At 39.1% G+C, this 22,395-nt stretch overlaps 1 protein-coding gene across 1 annotated transcript; it reads left to right on the top strand.

Moving 5' to 3' along the window:
* The first annotated feature begins 814 nt into the window (after positions 1-814).
* On the top strand, positions 815-20,206 carry LOC144642754 (phosphatidylinositide phosphatase SAC2-like). The gene is made up of 20 exons (XM_078501808.1): positions 815-938; positions 1,049-1,105; positions 1,574-1,751; positions 2,755-2,822; positions 3,260-3,371; positions 4,041-4,108; positions 4,867-4,905; positions 6,548-6,633; positions 6,829-6,906; positions 7,592-7,712; positions 7,818-7,946; positions 8,114-8,184; positions 8,644-8,690; positions 10,011-10,206; positions 10,985-11,056; positions 12,727-12,800; positions 14,107-14,229; positions 15,930-16,017; positions 17,967-18,300; positions 18,826-20,206. Exons 1-20 carry the CDS (start codon positions 828-830, stop codon positions 19,783-19,785), a joined length of 3,012 nt encoding a protein of 1,003 aa, XP_078357934.1. The 5' UTR covers positions 815-827; the 3' UTR covers positions 19,786-20,206.
* The last annotated feature ends 2,189 nt before the right edge of the window (positions 20,207-22,395 follow it).

Below are 22,395 nucleotides of genomic sequence, written 5' to 3' on the forward strand. Positions count from 1 at the left end.
TGTTAATTCACAGGTAGCCCAAGCTCGAGTACAATAAAGATGACCTTTTAATTGTTTCAGTAATCCGATCGATTTGCATATTTATAAGGATTTGTATGGGGAAATAAATTTGACCGAAAAGAACGAAAAATTAACCGTTGAATTACAATAAAAATCAGTCACCTTAGCTCCTTTGCTGTTTCCTTGTGTGCTGTGTGGTTTTTAGCCGATTGAGTGCGATTCCAGTGAGTTATAGTTCCATTGCCTTCCTCTCTCTATATACCTTTTATATATAGAGAGAGGAAGGCAATGGAACTATAACTCACTGGAATCGCGCTCAATCGGCTAAAAAACCACACAGCAAACAAGGGAAACAGCAAAGGAGCTAAGGTGACTGATTTTTATTGTAATTCAACGGTTAATTTTTCGTTCTTTTCGGTCAAATTTATTTCCCCATACAAATCCTTATAAATATGCAAATCGATCGAATTACGAAACAATGAAAAGGTCATCTTTATTGTACTCATATATCGAGCTTGGGCTACCTGTGGTTAATTAAAACATTGTTTTCTTGCTAAAAAGGGCGAAAATTTAATAAGGGCCCAGCCTCGAATAAGCGCCCACCTCGAATAAGTGCCCACTCTCAAGGTCCAAAAATTTAATAAGCGCCCAGGGCACTTAATCGAATAAATACGGTACATGTGCGTTGCTGTAACATTGGTTTTTATTATTATTACTTTACAGACAGAAGTAAATGTTGAATCATGTATTGTTTCATGCATACAACTAATGATATTACATGTAAAAATAATGGAATATTCTTGATTCATGTGCAGGAGGTTCTGAAGATGTTTAACGACTCTGATTCATTCTTTTACTCACCAACTGGAGACTTGACCAACACACTACAAAGACAGTTTAGTGGTAAATACGATACAGCTGAACCACTCTGGAACAGGGTAAGGAACTGTTTCATGTTTTATGTTTGATCATCAGTTGCATTGAATAATCCCTGCATTCATGAAATAGTCGTGTTTATGTACCTTATTGAACATTTTGTGTTATTCAGTGCGACAAAAGGTTCTTCTGGAATGAGTTCATGGCGAAGGAGCTTTTGAACAATGAGGTGAGCAGGGTTATAGCCAAATTTCAGAGCACTTACCATCAGTGGAAAGGACATTATGCCTTACTAAGACACCATCTAGGTCAGACAAAACTGTGGTTGGACAGATTTTTTTGAATTGTTGCTGTAAAATGATGTACGATCAAAAAGTTGTCTGGACATTACATGTATGTCCGACCACCCTTTGGATTTCGTCGGACATGAGCATATTTTGGTCTGCCAATGTCCGATGACTGACTGTTATTTGCCGCCCTGCACCCAGATCAGTTTTCACTTGCCCAGTCTCATCGATTAAAAAAAAGAAAATTTAGCCCCCCCCCCCCCCCCCCCCCCCACGAATAATAAAATATATACAACAGAGAACTTAAATTTGTAATCACATTTTGATACTCACTGTACCACTGTGCCAGTGCTGGAAATCATTGCTCTTTTAGTGAATTCCTCACCATTAATAATTATTTTGACATGTAGGACCCCCTTGCCAGCAAATGGATTACTCCTATAATCCAAGGCTTTTGCAAGATAGCTCACTGTGTAAACACATTTGAAGACGAGGAGGCAGAGGAGGGTGAGGAAAGGAAAGCTGCACCATTCCCCCCTGAAGAGTTTGATCTGGTACTCATATCCAGGAGGAGTGTGTATCGAGCCGGTAAGACCATGTAGAGTAGTTGTGATGCATGTACATGTCTATATATATTTTTTTTTTTACAAATAGTGCATCTTATACTAAAAAAAATCTCGATGATTTGGTAAGTGCAGAATGCAATATGGAACAATTGAAAGTATGTTGTTTTATATATGTTCGTGTTTATTTGCTTTATTTTACTTTCGGAAAAACTGTTCACAGGCTACTTGTATTCTTTCCCAGGTGTTCCTTACGCTAATCTTTGCAAACGTAACACTACACTTTTGTTCGTTTGTAACAAAATACTTTTGTCTTCCTTGAAAATGCGATAACATGAAACTTTTGTTTTTTGTTTGTTTTACGGCGGCATCGATGACATTTGTTTAATTTAATTAAGTTACGGTTTAGACTGCACGAAAGACGATTCTCAAAAACTAAAGAAACAAATCTAATCAAAAAACATATTTTTCGACAGGTTTTTTAAAACGCAGTACAGCTAGGATATTTGTTTCCTGGTTATCAGGTGTTCACGCCGAAAATCCCGGTGCAAGTTTTTGCATACCTAATTACGAAAGCGCCGCGAAAGTCTCAAAATCTAATTTAATTAATTTGCGGTTTTTACTTGGCGCCAAGAAGTCTGCAGGAAGCCTACCGCAAACACGCAATACAAGCGATGTTCATGATAGTTCCAGAAAACAACGTAGACTAATCTGCGCATGCGTTTGGTGTAAATTACGTTGAGTAGTACCACAAGGAGAGCAAAGGGTTTTCTGAAACAAATATATACGTTTGAGATCTTCATATGAAAGTAACGTAGATGTGCTCTAGGTTTTACCTAGGGGTACGGTCAGGTGCTCCCCACCCCCACCCCCTCCACAATGAATAATTAATTAATTGATATCAATTAATTAATTGGCGATTAAAAGTTTACACCGCGTTAGCGGTCTAGGGGTTTAGCAACCGCCAACCCACCAAACCATCACAATAGTGCATTCTGCACTAATAATGTGTTTTGCTATTTATGTAGGGACTCGCTACAGAAGACGTGGTGTAGATGAGAGTGGAGATGTTGCAAATTATGTTGAAACAGAACAGGTTTGTGAATATAATTTATGACGTACCTGTACACATAGCTCATTAAAACTACAGTACTTGTCATGTGCAACTTGAACATAATGTTTCATCATGTCATCAGTTTCTTCTGGATTCTGGTGAGTGGGGAAAAGGGAGGCATAATGTTACAAAGTTCAACAAATCAAATCTTAATTTTTAATTTTTAGCTTGCAAAAAAGATATCAAGAATTAATTAAAATTTAATTGTTTTTTTTTTTTGTTTTATGCTTTTTTACAAAAAAAGATATTTAGCCTTCTGAATCTGTTCAGAAGTCAAGCTACGGTAATTGGTTCCAGTAAGCATCTTGGTGGTAAGCCTAATGAGGGAACTGGATTATTCCAAGAGTTGTTTCGCTACTGTACATGTACCTGTCAGTGTAGCTTACTATTTTGTGTTGTGTTGTGTCATTGTATTTTAGATTATCTGCACGGCAACACATAATGTATCATTTGCACAAGTCCGAGGCTCAGTTCCTGTGTACTGGAGTCAGCCTGGATACAAATACCGACCACCACCAAGATTAGATAGAGGTAATTATAAATTGTACACAGTTGTACGAATTCCTTGGTAATCCTACACATGCAGCATGTATTGGTTGTCAGAATAAAGTTGTGCTCATGGGATTCATTAAGGTTTGGAGCAGGTGGGCATCAGGGTTTTGCACTCAGTAAGACGTTAACCTCTTTAAATTCAGTTCAAAATGTTGAAAAAACTTGGCAAAGTTTAGTTGGTCAATTTGCCTGGTGGCTGGTACTTAATAAAACCCCTGTGTGCTATAGTCAAGAGGTTCATTTTGGAAGAAGTCTTTTAGAACTTTTAAATAAAATTTATCAGTAAAGCTTTTGTCTGGATTTTCATCCTGTACATGCACAGGTTTTCAACATGCACATACATGTAGCACTATACCAGATTTTGTCGCAAATTTTACATCTGAAAAGTATAACTGAAAGATTATTAATTTTCACGTAATACACTAAGCCCTTGTGACAGTGTCTCATCACATTTTCAAATACCGAGAGGAGAGTTGAAAATAATTTATTTAGTTGACGGGCAGTGGAGTATTTTGACGAAATTTGAAATCAAGCTTTGTCTTATCAGTCAATTTTTAGAATGAGGTCCGGGTTACACTGTATTCTTTCAAGCAATCTACACTGTACACTCCGCTGTATGTTTAAATTTTGTCTCATGTTTGTTAACAGATGAAGGAGAAACTCAGTCGGCTTTTAGGAAGCATTTTGATCATCAGCTGGAATATTATAAAAGTGTGGTTAGTTAACATAAATTCCTATACAAGTTACCTAGCTTCTTTGTGCCTCGTGGCACATAAAGCCTCAGGCTTTTGTTCTTCTTTTTCTCTTTTCCATGTCACGTTCAACTGTAGAAAAACGATTTTGAAGGGAAATGAGGCGGGGGTGGGGGTGGGGTGTGTGCTCCCTAACACACATTCTACAAGTCCAAAGTTTAGATGTGAGCCTACATTTGTAAACTTTGTGAGTTCTGGTCAGCAATAAGGTATATTTTTGAAAGAAACTATCTGTAAGATTATTGTTATTCATCTCTTGAGAGGGTTAAGTTTTAAAAGGTCAGGAATTTGAAGCCCTCCTGAAAATGTTTACTAAAACCGCATTTCCTGTGTACTGTCTTACTTTCAAATAGGGTAGGGAAATGCCATATTTTAGTCTGAGATATTTTAAGGGTTTTAGGAAGTGAAACCTCAACCTAAATTTTCGTGGAGAACCTTGGAAGAAAATAAGGTCTGTTTGCCTAGCCTGTGTTGCAGGCAGTCTTAACTGCTGGTATAGAGGATTTTGTGACATGTCCTGCTGCAACACAGGCCATGTTTAGCCTGATTTGTTTTTCTTCAATTTTCTTCCTGAGAAGTTGATGATGGCCATGTTTACAGTTACTTGTTACATACATTAGCATCAGGACTTTGGTTTTTACTTAGAATGTCTAATTATATTATTAATAGCTGCTTTAAATGTTTCCTTTCCTTTTTTTTTTCCCCATTTTCATGTTCTATAGGCCGTCATAAGCTTAGTGGATCAATCTGGCAGAGAGAAGGTATGGTTAAATAAAGTAAAAATTGACCAGGATGAGCAACCATTTGAAAATGCTTACAGTATCTACATTTACATTAACATGATGATCAGTGATCTTTATGAGGAAAGGAAAAACTACAGTGCAACTGATTAACTGATTAGTATCATGTTGCTGGTCATTCAAAAAAACTTCTAATAAGCTTCTTTTGTTTGTTGCACTAACAGTACCGCCACACCATTGTGGTTTGAATTTTTGTCAACTTCGTTCCTAGAGTCGTCTCGTTCTCCTCCCCTGGAGAGAGAAGGACAGGAAACTTGGAACGAGGTTTAATTTTTGTAGGTCTTTCTCTTAAAAAAACAAACAAAAATAATTGCCAACGAGTCAGGCCTTCTGGAAGACCAGAAGGCCTGACGAGGCGGCAGATCATAGAGCCGCGAGAAGATTTGTACATGCGAAAAAAAATCTCAGAAACACTCCAAATGTCGAGAAATGTAAGTAATGTAATGTAATGTAAGGTAGATCGTGACGACACAATTCAGCACGTGGACACTTTGTTGTAGTTTGGCCAATCAGCACGCTACTAATTGGTTCAGCACGTGCATGAGTCATTGGCAACTAAAATTCCCAGACACGATGCGTCTCAGATAACAAAGAGGTTTCAAATCTGTTCGCTTCAAAAAGCTAAAATTCCCGAACTAAAGATTGAAATACGAAAGAAACTTGAATTAAACTTTGTTTAAAATTTAATTTCATTTAAGATGAAGGTAAGAAATGCATTCCAAAGCTTCAAGATTTCCAAAGCTTCGAAAATTTCGAAGTCATACAAATTTGCATGCGTAATTAAGTTAGGTCTGGCAAAGTAAACAACACAGATTGTATCAATCAGAAGAGAGTTTTATTTCGTTTCTCGAATTTATAAAATAAATTCCCTATACTACATTTTTTCCTGGATACTTCAGCGGTTTTTTCCTCGGGAAACAGGGCCTTTAATTTTCCTAAAAGCTGGTTGCCCGAACGCAATTTGCAGTGTCTCAACAACAACAATTCAACGTGATATTTGAGACATCACGCATTGCGCGTGATAAATTATTCTCGGAATAATAAAATAAACTTGTTCCATCTTTGGCCACAAACTTGTCCGACCAGGCTTTTACCTTTTAAAACCTCAATTGTTTTAATACTTATGTGCTGAATGGATTCAACTGCAGTGTGGAAAGTTTGAAATGCTTTGTTTTGGCAAATCTTTGTAAAAGTTTGCTTTTTGTTTCGTAATTTATTTTTCGTGTTCAGTGGCTCATAGCCACTTTGATTAAGACCTATAGGACTTTAAAACAGCGGAAACCTTTCCAAAATAGCGGCATCGGACAACAATGGCTTGAAACTCGCAAATAGCATGAAGTTTACAAGATTTCTCACTAAATCTTCACTACTTTGGTATTATTTTAGAACTTTTTGTTAGCCTTCATAAAATCGCATTTAATTCCATAAACATTCAAGATTTTCAAAGAAAACGCGCAATGTTTATTGATCGACCAAAATCATAAAGCGTCCCGTTGTACTCGTTGGCATTTCTACCGATAGGTATCACTAGTATATAGATCTATACATGTAAGCCGTTTTTTTGTGTCATTTTTTTTTTTTACCTTGTCAATGTTTTATCCAGATAATAAATGACGTTTTCATGGATAACATCCTTGCCTACAACAGTCCATTCCTCACGTATATCACCTTCGATTTCCACGAATACTGGTAAGTTTTATATACACTTTATTCTATTGTGCCGTTTACGTGTTTTATCGTAATAGTTTAACCCCCTGTTTAACAAACTCGTACATCTATGCAACGAGCATCAGCATCATTTGGAAATGCGTTGTCTTCTTTGTAAACAAATGTATGATGCCTTTAAGTAAACTCTGTAATGAATTATTTTTCATTTCACCTCAGCCGTGGGATGAGATTTGAAAATGTTTCTGTGTTGGTGGAGAGCATCCTTGATGTTATCAAAGAAGTGAGATACTGCTGGTATGTCTATTACATGTACATTTCCGTTATTTTATTATTGTTAATTTTGCTAGGTTATCCAAAACCAAAGGCTTATAGGCAAGTTGCAACTTCTCTTCAGAGGCACAGTATAATATTGGCCGTTTTTATGATTATAGTTAGTGTATTTTTTATCGTGTTCGTGCTCATGATCGTGATGTTCGGGATCGTGTTTGTGTTTACTAGATCGTAATGTTGTTTGAGTTACTCTTTGTGATTGTGTTCGTGTTCGTGATCTTGTTTTTGTTCGTGTTCTTATTGTGTTCGTGTTCATGATCGTGATTTCGGGATCTTGTTTTTGTTCGTTTTCTTATTGTGTTCGTGATCGTGATCTTGTTTTTGTTTGTGTTCTAATTGTGTTCGTGATCGTGATCTTATTGTGTTCGTGATCGTGTTCATGTTCATGATCGTGATCTTGTTTGTGTTCCTCTTTGTGATTGTGTTCGTGATCCTGTTTGTGTTCATGATCGTGATTGTGTTTGTGTTCGTGTTCATGTTTTTTCCGTGTTCTTATTGCGTTCGTGTTCGTGTCTGTGTTCATATTTGTGGTCGTGATCATGGTTGTGTTGGTCGTGGTCGTGGTCGTGATCGAGTACCTGATCGTGATCGTTGTTCGTGTTTACTTTCATTAATTACGAATTCACTTTGTGTTATTCTTATTTGTTAGGACTGATGATAAAGGAATTATCTGTGATCAGCGAGGCGTGTTTCGTGTAAACTGCATGGATTGTCTGGACAGGACAAATGTTGTGCAAGCGGCACTGGCTCGGCACATTATGGAACAACAGGTGAAAGGAAAACAGATGCGACGTCTGTGTACAAGTATCAAATAATGTTAAACTGGCTTCCGAATTTTAAAATAACGTGACTGTTTTGGTCATCTTTTTCTTTAGCTGAAGAAACTGGGCAAGCAGCTTCCAGACCAGCTTTTACCAGCGTCGATTAGGACGGCATTTCAGGAGATGTGGGCCAGTAATGGTGATGCAATCAGTCGGCAATATGCTGGTACGGCAGCAATGAAGGTAGGGCCACATGTAACTGTACTCGTACAATTGTGTAGATCTCGATGAGTTTGTAGATGGCGGTCATTTAAGTATAAAAACTGCAGGCTGTTTCTTTTTGGTCCGTCTCTGAATTTTTGGTTTTTATCGTTTATTTGTTAACGCTGTTATCGTTTGCATTTCTTTAGGGCGACTTCACTAGGACAGGAGAAAGAAAATTTACCGGTGTGATGAAAGACGGTTACAATTCTGCCAACAGGCGAGTTTTGAAGTTTATTTATTGATTTCGTCAGCTAGTTCCTTGGTGCAGGTAGTTGTAATTTTGTCTACAAATATGCTACATTGTCAAATTATGCCTACTTAACCATTATTGTCATTTGATGACATTAGAGTTTGTTAGCTATATTTGTAGTTTATAAAGGCTCTTTTAATAGTCAGTTTATGAACCTCTAGATCTAGGACCAGTGAGTATTGTCACTCCTTCTTGAATTGGGTGCTAGTGCATATGCATCGTAGGTTACTTCAACAATTCTTCTAGGACAGTGTAAGGCATTGAGCTTAAAGCGTTAGCGTCTTGCCCAAGAACACTATCATAACATGAATCTCAAGCATGTCCCATTTTCCTGTGGTTGAAGGCCACTCTACCTTATCCTGCTGCGTGTCTGTCCCTGTATAATTATGTAAAGAGTAATTTTAATGGTCCTGTTTTGGTTTTTAGGTATTACCTGAACAGGTTTAAGGCGGCTTATCGGCAAACTTTAATTGGTATGTATTTTGAAACTCGTGAAATCGATCATGTACATACTAGTATCTTATTGAATAAAAGTGTCGGGAAAGTCTCCCAAACGCGCGCAAAGATTTGCTTTAACGCAGCCCCGCCTGTCAAGTGTCATCAGTGATAAATCATTAAAACTACAATCTGAGCTTTTCAAAGGTTCCTGTGATGTTTGTATAGTAATGCCGAGCAAAAGAGAACAAGAAAACAAAGTCGGAACATATCCATATTCATACAGCAAGGACATTTTCTCGTACTCTTCGTTTGCCTCTTTCAGCTTCTCTCTTTAGGTAAGCACATGCGCAATTAAATTATAAAAAAAATCCAAGATGGATAAACTTGGATGTGGAAATAGCTGGAAAATAACAGAATTTATTAAAAAAGGCCCTTTGCAGAACAAGGTCTTGTGACCTTGTCAATCATAAAAATAGAGGGTAGTGCAAAATGTAATGCAAGCGAATAAGACGACGAGAAAAAGAACATTAAAATACCTAAAAATATTTAAACAAATAATTTCGTGCGGAGCGAGTCACTCTGTTTGTTGATTTTGGGTTTCAGGAGTCTAATAAAAAAAACATTTCAAAAATCAATATTTTTTCTCTTTCGATAATAGTGCAAAATGCTTGCCAGAAATGAAAAGAGCATGATGAAATTAGTAAGTTTTCCAATTTTGAGACTGCTGGTGTTTAAACGCAAGATTTTATCGTGGTTTGAAAGCTAAAAAAAATAAATAAATAAAAGGATTTGTATGGAAAGAGTTGCCCTCCAGCACACAAATCCTCTAAATTTGTAAAACTTTCAAACCACAATAAAACATCACGCTCAAGTATCAGCAGTCACAATTTTTGGCAACCTTACTAATTTCATTATGCGCTTTTCATTTCTGGCGACCATTTTGCACTACCACATGTTTTAATGATTGACAAAGTCACATGACTGTGTTCTGCAAAAGAGCCCAAAATATAGTATGTCGTCTTTGAGATGTCATACAGAGATCTTTTCCACATTACCAATCCTAGCTGTATGCAGAACGCGTCACATATGCACCCATAATAAATTACCTAGCTCGCCACAAGTCTCTCAGTATCTCAGTGGTTGGAGCATCCGACCGTTGTGCGGAAGGTCGTAGGTTTGGCTTGTATTTCTCTTATGCTTGCAATAATTGTAGTCACATTTCCCTCAACTTCAGAAAAAAAATATATTTTTTTTTCATTCGGTAATAAACTATCCGTCCCGTTTTCTTTCATATACACTGTGCCTGCAAGTTCTTGCTAAACGAAGAACTTTATTTGCGGTCATTTGCCTCGTAGATGTAATGCTTGGAAACCCCGTGACAGAAGACATTGCAGCTCTGATAGCGGCCATGAAGAACGGTCCTGAAGAGGAACAGTGGACAATGGAGAGGGAGGAGTGTGTAGCACAGTTAGTTCAGCACTGCAAGCAACTGCTGCTGACTGACGAGGAGGAATGCATGTGCGGCTGGGCCTTAGTTGATCCATTTTACAGGTACTGCGGACTTACTGTAGTGTTTATGTCAAGTGTAGTACTAATGATGATAAATCTAAGCTTACCTAGTCACTTAAAAGATTGTAGTCGATGATATGTTTGAGCTTACCCACAGTACCGCTCAAATGTAAGTTGACAGTCTCGACTCTGACGATCCTCGAAACTCGATCCTCTCATCTAGAAGTTCGAGTGGCTCGAATTTCGAGTCGCAAGGATCAAGTCTCGAGGATCGAGAAACAGGGCAATCTCGAATATTCATGACTCGAAAAGTAGTAGTAGTCACCTAGAAGATTGTTGATTACTGTATAAGGATGTGCATGAAGGGATGGTGTAGTGGTGAGAGTGCTCACGTTTTACCAATGTGGTCATTCTTGTGTTTTTTGTTGGTTCTCGTCCTTGCTCTGAGTGTTTTTTTCCAGGTTTTCTGGTTTTCCTCGCTCCACAAACCCAAACAGTTTTAATTCCAGTTCGTCTGGGAATCCGAGGTTCAAAGATTGGTCAGTTGTAAGACCCGTTAAACAAATATATAAATTAGTTTTTTTATGTTGATGGTTGGTTGTTCGTTAGTTCCTCTCCAAGCAATTTAACTTCTTGATTTTCTTTACTATGATATAGACCAAATACAAATATGGTTGCCGTTAATTTTTATTGTCGTTTTCTTCTTGCTTTTACTGAACATGCACTGCGCTGCCATTCGTGAAGTTGTACTAAAACCACATTTGTGTGTGGTTGTTTTAGTTAGTATATCGTTTCCCTTTTTTTTTTTTTTCTTTTGTAGTGCGGATGGCGAAGTGACTCAAGACCAGGATGTCATTCTCTTACTAACTTACCACGCTTACTATGTGGCTAGGTAAACGAAACAGCTTACAGTATATTATACACAATCGACAACCTGGCCTTCCCCCTACAGCACAGGTCCATTGTTCGGTATCCTGCACGCCCTAAAAGTTGTTTCCACGCGTCTTTTTCCTATCCGCAAATTGAGGTTGTATCCTCAACCTCTGATGAAAGATAAAGTTTTTCATTGGTTAAAGGGGCTTTGGCATGGATTTTAACAGATTTTTGAACAGCAAAAATGTATTTTTGTGTGGTAGGAAACCTTAAAATAATAGTCCATTTTTTATTAAAATCGCTATATACGAGCACTGAGACTGTTGACGAGCGTCTTTGGCTGCGGATGGAACGGATGGAGATGGATTGCATCTTCAGTTGAGGCCAAACATACCAAGTCGTTTCCGCTCGTCTTCAAAAAAAAAATCGATATTTATAGCCGAAATTGTCTTCCTATCCACAAATAAATATTACGGTCGTTTCTTCCTTCAGACGTTGAAAGATAATTTTTGCCTACCACTAATTTCAGAACAGTTTAGACCAAAACTCTACGAAATCTCCACGACGTAGCTCCTTTAAATTATCCTTAAGGCAAGTCCTGGTGGAAAACGTTTCACATAAAATGTGTTTTACCCACAAGTTTTTTTTTTTTTTTTTTTTTCACTGCAATTAAAGGGACTGTGTCACGGATTTTAGCCAAATTTAGGCACGGAATATGAGCAACAAATTCAATGAAATATAAAAAATAACCTATTAAAACAGTAAAGGAACATTTCAATAACACAACAAATACAAAAGAAGGTACGGATGGCCAAAAGTGACGAAGACTGATTACGATGTGTGTTTTTGAAATCTTGTTGGGCTGAACAGTTTTCAAAGTTAGTCTCGTTTGCTTGTATATTTAGATTATAACGCCCGGGAGACACATTTGGCTGCAATAAAGCTATGGTTTTTCATTTAGATACATAGAAGTAATTTAATTGCAAAAAATAAGTTTTACAGCGAGTATTTGACAAAGCTTAAGAAAATTATGTTAACTCAGCCGTGACACAGTCCCTTTAAACCCGTTAAACTTTAAATGGTTTCGCCCTAGGTTCGGTTTTGAAACAGAGATAAGGGGCAACTCAGAAAGGTCTACTAAACTGAAGCAAAACCGCCTCTTACTGTAGGTCACCGTGTCATTTTGTCGTTCCCCAACCTAGCCCTTGGAAGACTCCCAGTAGTTAAGTGATAAAGATTAGAATACCTGCACAGCGTAGGTGCTTGATGTATGAATGACAAAATTGGTAAATACAGTCAACTCTGGTGTTGGTCCCGTCCTTGCCGTTTCTCAGTCATTTTACTGTAACGTAACTCCCTATAAGACAGACACCACTCTAAGACGGACAGCTGAAGTCGCTTCCGAACGTGTCCGTTTTAGAGAGAGTTGACTGTACTACACTTTAGTTAAAATACTTTTCCCGACGTTTCGGCAATGCTTCCTTCTTCGGGGAAAATAGTTTTTTCCCCTGAAGCTAAGAAGGCAGCATTGCCGCAACGTCGGGAAAAGTATTTTGACTACAGCGTAGTATTTACCTATTTTGTCAATACCAGTAGATCTATGGCGAAGGCTAACAAGTTCAGTATTTACGAGACTATTTGAAATCTCGAAACGTTTCTTTGAATACATGTTTCACTTTTTTGTTACAGCTATGACGACGAGGCAGAGAGAATAACCCAGTATGAACGCATCGCCGTTGAAGATTTGGAGAAGATTGAGATTGGTGGGTAATTTACTTTACACCCGCTTTCAGTGTTACATGCATAGCGGCCTTCTATCTTTCGACATGCTGAACAATTAAGACGGATCGAAATCCGCCAATCACAGCCCACTTGCATGAAACCAACACCTTGATGCATCGGTATTGATTGGCTCATTTCAAACAGCACATCGAAAGACGATGTCGATAGATGGACATATAGGTTCATATAGCTATGCATGCAACACTGAAAGCGGGTGTAAGTTAAGATACCAGTTATAATTAAGTTTTCTTTTTATCTTGAGAAGCTATGCTACGGTAAGAAAGGTAACGAAGCTACAAAGTCCCCCCAAGGAAGGGATAACCGGCACGCAAAGTTTTATACGGGGGTGGGGTGGGGTGGGTCTGCACGAAAGTCCAAGCTTCTACTCATTTATATACCTTATTCTTACTTATTTTCGCGAGTACTAATTTTGGCGATTTCAAAATAAGTGCGAAATTAAATACGCGCGAAAAAAACATTGCGCGAAATTTAAACACGCGAAAATTAATACCATATTATAATTTATATCAAAACAGTAAAAAATTTAATTGTTTGGAACTGCAATTATTTATCCTTGAAAATATAATTACGTCTTGTTTTCGACTAGCACCTTTCCTCTGATTACTGTTTTCTTCAGCTTGTAAATCGGCCAAAACCTTTTTAGTACAGTCACCAAAGTTTCCGTTTGCCGAGACTTCTTGTAGTTACATTGAACGAGACCTTGATATGTCTAGTAGTTCCTTATTCTTTGACGACTGAGTCATAAAACACTGACAAAATCGCGAAATTTAATACACTTTTGCTCTATTTTTTCTTGCAATTGCGAAAATTATTACTCGCGAAATTCGGCTCTCGAAATTTCGCGAAATTAAGTACGCGCAAAAATTAGTAAGAATAAGGTAGTGTTTTTTTGACAGATAAAGTAACCCTTTCATCCTTTCATATACCATTCATAGAAAATGGTACCTACAGTAGAAATATTGCTTTTTTAAGGTATTTACTTCAGCAACCATCCATTACGTACGTATGTTAGATACATTTTAAAAGGCCCTTTTAAATACTCAAATGGCAGTTTCCCCTACTTTTTTCCTAGTCCTAACTCGTAAATGCCATACCCGTTACTATTCCTTTAGCTAAATGAAGGTCTCCCCCTCTGGCGGAGCTTCCCCGTATAACATACCAAAGGGAGTACCCCACTTCCCACGGGCTTAGTTCACAGACTATTTGAATAGGAACTCTACACTTGATTTTTCATTAATGCAAAAAATCTTGCGTTCCTCTTTATAGGTTTCGAAACAAGTTTCAAGTCCAAGTATCTTTTCATTCGAATATATCGGCGACATGAGGGAAACTCAGGTTATTTTCACACTCTCCGAACAATACAGCATCGCACTGCTGAGGACGCCAGAAGTAAGTGAGCCTGCCGTGTCTTTGTGTCAGCATGATATCCAACCATTCCCCCTACCCACACAGCGGTCAAACGCAAAAATGACGTCACCTCCGGTTTTCGGCGCCTCGAACTTTTCTGAGAATTTGTCTCGAAAGTGTGCAAACTTTCGAGACAGGAAATTGTAGGAAATTGTTAAAGAAATGGTACGGTGAAAGAACAGTTCAAGCTGGGACACTCAGTGGAGGTGAATTATCAAATTCTCAATTCATAAGCGGCGTATAAACCTTAACTTTCCAGGGACGGCGTTTACTTTTGGCTTTAAAGCGAAAGTTTTCGAAAAATTTAAGAGTTTGTATGAAAAATTTTGGCGGGAATTACACATGAACTGCGCACGCGCGCTGCGTTTAACCGCTGTGTGCCCCCTACCTGTTTTTATTCGTAGGAATTGTAGGATCCCCCACAAGCCTTTACATACCTTGATGCGTTTACCTGCAAATGTACGAGATCTTATGAATTTTGCATTCACTGCACAAACAAACGCACAACACAGCTATGGGGCATGGGCGCGTTGGTCAGCAAGGCCCAAGATAAGGGTTTATTGACACATCAACAAAATACAGCAAACATGGATAAAGAAAAACCGATAGCTTCCATGCGCCACAGCCGGACACTCAAACCCAAAAAAACCGCTACAGGGATAAGAAGGGACCGTGAAAAACGAAAGCAAATAGTTAATAAACAAACAAATATAAACAAACTTATCAGTTGAATGTGTTGTACTGGGAGGCTGACTGTGGATTGTCACAACTTCTCAACGGACACGTTTTCAAACCGCCTAACAATGTTCACCGCGGTCAAACGTCTCAGGCAGGTTTTCTTTCTATTTCGCCTTTTTTTGTTCAAATTGAAGTGTTAGCCGAGAATGAGCCAATATATATAAAATAGTTGCTGAGTGTACACATATTTCCATTTCGTCAGGTAAACCAGTGTTTTTATTTTTTAAATGTTTCGCATCCGAACCAAAGGGGCTTTGACAAATGGCGCCGACAAGTCCGCATATCACTATTTTAAAACACGTAGAACTTTTTTTAGTAAAGCTCCAAAAAACTTAGTAAACCCTTAGGATACCGGTTATGTATCGATTTTTGAACTGTGAAAATTAAAACCTTATCTTTGCAGTATTTTTCTTATTTTTTTCATATTTCTGTCGTTTGACCGCGGTGGACTAACCGTGAGGCTTCAGTCACTACACTCGTCCCCGGTTTTCTGATACGTGCCGGCAAAATATTAATTTATGTTAATTAGGATAAACACAGATTACGTTGTTCAAAGAGAAGTTAGCTGAGGCTCGTGGGAAACACACAAAAAATTACAAAACAAACAAACAAATGTCTGAAATTTGAAGTTCTATAAAGGGGGTTTTATTTGAGATGGCGGATAAGATTGAGATAGTTGCAATATGTTACATTTCCCCCTATGAATGTGATAAATGATCATCGCAGTGAATTTCCAATTTAAGCAATTGGAATAAAGAAGAAAATTCAAGGCTTCAACGGGATTTGAACCCGTGACCTCTGCGATACCGGTGCGATGCTCTACCCTCCTCCCCCTATCTTAAAGAAATTTGGCACATCTAACCACCACTATCCCCACCCCCCTGTGAACGTTAAGAAAGGGCGTGACCATATTCTGATGCTAACACCAAGTTCCTTTCGTCCAGGTGTACTGTTGTGTATTGCGGACGCATTTGCCTCGGCACGAGCGACATTGGATTTGGGATTGAAAGTCACCGAGTGTAGATTGGACAGGTAGGTTGCCGTGTGTCATTCATTGTGGTATTGTCTACCTTGGCTAGTTATTGCCCCCGCAGGGTTTTGGCCCAGAGGCCAAAACCCGAGGAGGCACCCTAGGACTCCCCGCGTGTATACATACAAGGACAAAGAATATTTGTTGAAAAAGTAAGAAATGTGTTTGTAATGGGCGAAGCGTTCTTGATTTGACAAAACTAGGCGCGCACGGTCGTGACGGGTAATATTTTAGCAAGCGCGCACGGTGGTGTCGGGTACTTGCAACCACGAGGTCGCGTTTGGTCACCTTCGCGTTTCGAGCTTCGCCATCTGCTAGCAGCGTTTTGTTTTCCGGTTTTGGCCTACGCGTGTTCACAGATTTGTTCGAGCGGTTTCTCTGCTTTGGTTGTGTTAAGTGATATTTAAAGCAAGTTTTAGTAATACGTCGAAAGATTTCGAGCAATTGGTTTCGTGTTCTTGGCTACGTGCCGGCTACCTATGTTCCAAGCGTTACATTTGTAAGGTTTGCTTTCGGAGGTTTGTTGTATCGTATACATCTTACAAGTTACAACGAGTAATAAACAAACGCGTGAACTTTGTCATGTAGTACAAGGTACAACGTAATTCGTTTCGCTAACAAACTGTCAGATTATTTGATCCAAAGAGTGGGTTGTTTTCTCGAATCTTTGAATGTGCCATATTTTGTTACTCGTGGAATTTTTTAGGCTTTTTGGCCTGGAAATTATTGTAAGTTTATTTTGAATGTTATAAGCCCGGGAATAAGCTTGTGTGTTGTCATCACGAATAATGTGTTATGTGTTATTTCCGCTAGGTGTTATTTCCGCGCGCTAGGTAATATAATTCGACTTGAACTTGTGAATATTTTTAGGACGCAACGCTGTCACACAACAAGAAATTCCGCATGACACAGTAAAAAAGAAGCCTAATTGTGCAGTCCATCGGCATTAATAATTAAAGGCGACAAAAAAACAAATTATAAAAAGGCGGGGGCAGCTTTATAGTGAGAACTATTACTAGTATAAAATTAGTCTAAGCTACCCGTAACGTCACGTACGTTGCAGTGTGCTAATCACTCTTGCCAGTGACCGGCAAGTTTGTAGAATTTGGTTTACCAGAAACAGGATGCCTTTATGTGAGCTCGTTCGTTTATTTGTCGTCCGATGGAGTTCGTTCTTTCGTTCGATCGATCGATCGATCGATCGTTCGTTCGTTCGTTCGTTCGTTCGTTCGTTCGTTCGTTCGTTCGTTCGTTCGTTCGTTCGTTCGTTCGTTCGTTCGTTCGTTCGTTCGTTCGTTCGTTCGTTCGTTCGTTCGTTCGTTCGTTCGTTCGTTCGTTCGTTCGTTCGTTCGTTCGTTCGTTCGTTCGTTCGTTCGTTCGTTCGTTCGTTCGTTCGTTCGTTCGTTCGTTCGTTCGTTCGTTCGTTCGTTCGTTCGTTCGTTCGTTCGTTCGTTCGTTCGTTCGTTCGTTCGTTCGTTCGTTCGTTCGTTCGTTCGTTCGTTCGTTCGTTCGTTCGTTCGTTCGTTCGTTCGTTCGTTCGTTCGTTCGTTCGTTCGTTCTTTCTTTCTTTTGTTCGTTCGTTCGTTCGTTCGTTCATTTGATCGATCATTCTTTCGTTCGTTCGATCGTTCGTTCGTTTATACGTCTGTTTGCTTTACAGGTATCCTAATAATACACGACTACATTACAGCAAAAAGCCCAAACGTGTCTGACCACTTTTAATCAGAAGCCAAAGACGGCTTTTAGTTTATTTTCACTTGAGTAAATCTGCACAAACGAACCCCAGTTAGTTACATTGTAAAAGTAGTCACACTCTTGGGCTCCTTTCTGTAAGCTGATCATTATCTGAGCGGGCCATGTTGCTTGGCAAAGTTCTTTTACAGAGTGCCAGGAAAAAGAAAGCTAATTACCACTTAGTAGCTTATTTTGCGTTCTTTCCATTGCCATACAGAAAGAAATCGAAGGCTGCTCCTAATGTTATTCAAATCTCGTCCAAGTCGCGTCTCAGCAGCTGGTCCAGTCCAGACATTAAGCTCCGGAGCAAGTCCTTCACTGAACACAACTCCAGTGACTTATCGTTTGCTTCTCATCGCCGCTCCAGATTCGGCTCTCTCCCCACGTCATTCTCGGACTCCTGTCTCGCAAAGAGACGCCTAGAAGATGATCTAGAGGAGTTCAAAAACCCTAGCGCCAGTGCACCGCAGAGCTGTTCTGGCAGCTCGGGGAGTGATGACGAGGATGAGGATTCTGGGGAAACAGAGGACATGGATCACTATGACCCATCGGTAACTTACATTTTGTATGATTGTTTCAACGTACAAATTCTCCTTGCGTACCGTCATATACTTTCTTATAGCTAGTTGTAGGAATTGGAACGCGTATCCACGGTAGAAGTTATATTGAATACAGCTGAATTAAGTTGAGAATTCGCTTTGTTTTCACGATACACCATTTGGTGTCCGTGATACAGAGAGTCCGTAGTAACGTGAGTTATTTTTAGTAATTCTTATTCTCCGGGACTTCAACTCCTGTCAGTAATAACGGGGGGTCCGTTATAGCGAAATGTCCGCAAGGCGAGAGTTGACTATCGTCACGTCTCAATTTCGCTTGCTAAAAGAGTAAAGGACTTCTAGGAAGTTTTCTTTATCACCTAGACAGTACTGATACATGAATAGAATGATTGATCTATTGTCTCATTGAAAACATGAAAAAATGTCACGTCACGCAAATCACTTAATCCCTTTTAATGCCACACAATACAACCAAAAATATCTTGACATTTCCTAACAATAAAGCATCTCTGTTTTTAGGTCACTAATGGTGATAAGGCAAGTGCTGCTGGCCGGGAAGTCAAAAACCAAGCTGCAGAAAGGGAAATCTTGGTATTACCTGAGGGTAAGGCCAGGAGTGATGAAACTAAAAGTGAAAACGTTGAATCGCGTCTGACACAGGAGAACCTTCACACAGAAGACGTTTTTGAGGAAGGCGGGAAGAGCAAGGCCTGTGGATTTGTTGTAGGTGATGATGCAAGCGGTGAAGAGCAAGCGGAAGAAGGAAACAGTGATCGTGAAGGGAGTGTGGAAAAAGAAGGAAATGTCAACAGAACAATGACCTCATCTGACTCTGATTCTAATAAGCTTGGGCTGGATAGTGAAGCTAATTTGTGGGTAAATGAAAATGAATCAGAGGAAATGAAAACAGGGAAACTAATTGTTAACGAAGGTCAGGAAAGTCAAATTGGACAAGGTGGGAAAACTGTTGGGCAAATAACACAAGAGAAAATTGAACGGAAATTTACGGAAGAACACAACGACAGCTCTAAAATTAGCACAGCTGACGACAAGGCCACATCACAGCTTAAACAGGAAAACGGAGAAGTCAAAACTAAAGAATATGAAGCGAGCACACAAGATTCACAGAAAAGCTTTCACGGGGCGACTGCTTCAATGAGGGTCTGTCATTCCAGCGTGGAACTTGGCAGGATGTCATCTGAGAGCAATGGCGAAGCAAGCCCGGAGAGACGACGACTTGCTCGGTTTCTGAATCGTTCCACCGGAAGCCGCGCTCCGAAGTTAAACATTTTCGCCACAGCGCAGGCGCGTGGGCGTACTCTTCTTCCCGAGCTGCGCAGCAAGCTGTCTTCATTTTCTCAGCAAGTTCGTTCCAGGTCCCCACGGTTGAGTCAAAAGCGACCAAGCTTACACAGTGAATCGAACAATCAACAGAAGCAGCTGAGAAGAAAGTGTCGCACTAAAATTATTGAATTATGATGCGACAGATGCAAATCTGTTTGGTGTTGGGTTAAATTAAGGCCACACTGAGTTAGTTTTTTTCAAGCATTATTCGTCTAATTTGTAATGAATCTCAAAAGGCACTGGTGATAACGTAGAATTATTAGAACCTGAGGTTTGTTTTTATTTGGGGTCTGAAAAGGCGTTCATTTGTAATTGATTGTAAAGTTATTGATAATGCAGAGGGAGGGGAGGGTAGATGAATTCCTAACCGTGCCTTGGCACAAAACTGCTCTTGGACCTAACCCAAGAAATGATTGTTGTTGCTACACTTCTCAGTAGAAGGCGACACCCAAGATGTTTTTTTTTTCTTTATCTTCACGGTGATTGAACATGCAACACGTAGTACATTTGGTTTTACTACATGATCAACTTTTTTTAAGATGCAAACCAGTCAGGCGTTCCTAATTGTACAGAATGCGTAAATATTATTTAAAAATGTTATTGCTATTGTATTTTTGTCTTCCGTGACCAAAAGTGAAATTTATAAAACTTAAACAATACTTCGTTCAGTGATTTATAACACCTAGGAGAATTCCATTTTAACAGTAAGTAACATGAGATTTAAAGTTAATAATTCGCAAACTTAATTTACGGCTTCCGAAGCGAAAACTGAAGACTATCAGAGTTTTAATGCTCTTATTTAATGTCAAATATTTTTTTCTATTTCTGGATAGCTTGACGAAATATATGCTTTATTGCCATGCATGTCTTTTTTTTTTTAATGTCATTTCAAATGATTCTTTTTTATAGGTAATTGTTTTATATTTCTTAAGATGTTTTTCAAATTCGAGTTGCTGACCTGTGCTGGTGAAAATAAATATGAACAAAAAATGTTCAGTGATTACTGTTAATGACTGTCCCCCGGTGTACCTTCAGCTTTTCTCCGTTATAGAACGCCTTGTGGGTGTAATTGGGACATATTTAAATTGTGGTAGTGCACCTTTAAAAAAGTTGCCTCAAAGCAGTACCCAACTGCCGCCGGTTTCAGTAACATGAAGCGACTAGGAGTATTTCTACCTCACCTGGTAGGATGCTAGTCCAGTCACATGCTTACACCTACCAGTGAATTCTACACTAGGACCAGGCTGTTCAAAGGCCAGTGGACACTCATTTAAAAAAGTGTTTTCCATTGCTACTGTTCTCTGGAACTTGAAGGCACTGTGTCACGAATGAGTTTAGTTTATTTTACTAAGGTTGCCAAACACTCGCTAAGAAACTTAAATATAGCGATTGTTAATAAAAAAATGGACCATTATGTTTAGGTTTCCTATGGCACAAATATAAATTTTGGCTGTTTAAAAATCTGTTAAAATCCATGACAAAGCCCCTTCGATGTATACTTCTTGGTGAGACTGTTCAGTTCCAAAAAACCCTTTTATTTGCAAGATTAAATTAATATACTGTAAAAAGCTCGATTGAAGGGGCTTCATATATTTTTAAGATCATTTAATGAGCGGGGGAGTGGGGAGGGGGGTTATAGGCTGAGGGCTTATTAGAGACCGGTGCCCATTTCAAATCATATATTATAATCATTTCATCGGGCATTGTGGCGTATTTTGCGGGCTAAAATGGAGAATTCAGCGGGCTAAAATATATTTTAGCCTGCTGCGGTGGACCAATCAGAAACAAGAAAAAACCGAAGCCAGCCAATCAGAACTGAAAACCATTCAACTGTTCGCGCCGTTTTCTTGCTGGCTGGCACAACCGCACAAGCTGGCATAATTTCAAGCTTCGTTTAATTTGAGTCGAGACGTTTCAAAACTGTTTTTGAGCTTTATAACGACAAAATGTTTGAAGGATTGAACAGGAAAGCAAATTCTCAGTCTTCTCAGCTAGATGGAGAGGAATTACAGAAACTCAAAGAAGAATCCAGGCGGCGAAGTGAATGTAAGTTTGTCTTCGACGAGCGAAACTCGCTCAGTTGAATTTCAGGCATATTCCAAACTGCCAGTTCAGTTAACAGCACAATTAATTTTAACACTTTTAAATGACGACTTTTTTTTTGCTGCCGAAATAATTTTGTAATTTCCTATTCAAGCAAAGTTTGTTTTGAGTAATTTTGCGGTTTTCTGCAGAGTTTTGTAAACTTTTAAACCTAGTTTTTAATCAGAAATATACGCCGACTCGCAACGGCAGTGTTCAAAATATCGCTTACTGTTTTTGATTCCTTAACTAAATGCCCTCTGAAATGATTATAATAGTAATAGAGTTGATGTTCTTGGGCGTAAATATGTTTTTGGCCCTTCTCAGAGCTCATTTTAGCCCTCGCCTGCGGCTCGGGCTAAAATGAGCCTGAGTCGGGCCAAAAACATATTTACGCCCGCGAACATCAACTCTATTGTTATATCAGATAATACCCTCCCCCTCCCCGTCCCCCCTTAATACAGGTTGGGGGTTGAGGGGGGATCTTGTTGAAAAAAAAAAAAATTCCAGACGCGATCTTTAAAGGGAGGGGGCCTTTAAAAAAAGAAGATGCATGTTTAAGGAGTGAACGAGAAAGACTAGGAACGAAAGTGTCCCCTCAGCCCAATCTCGAGCCAAGAGTCCTTCGGTCAGTGGTAGGCAACCTACCGCCGACCAACCGAG

Source organism: Oculina patagonica, chromosome 2, assembly GCF_052425735.1.
Source record: "Oculina patagonica isolate OP01 chromosome 2, crgOcupat, whole genome shotgun sequence".
Classification (NCBI taxonomy): Eukaryota; Metazoa; Cnidaria; class Anthozoa; order Scleractinia; family Oculinidae; genus Oculina; species Oculina patagonica.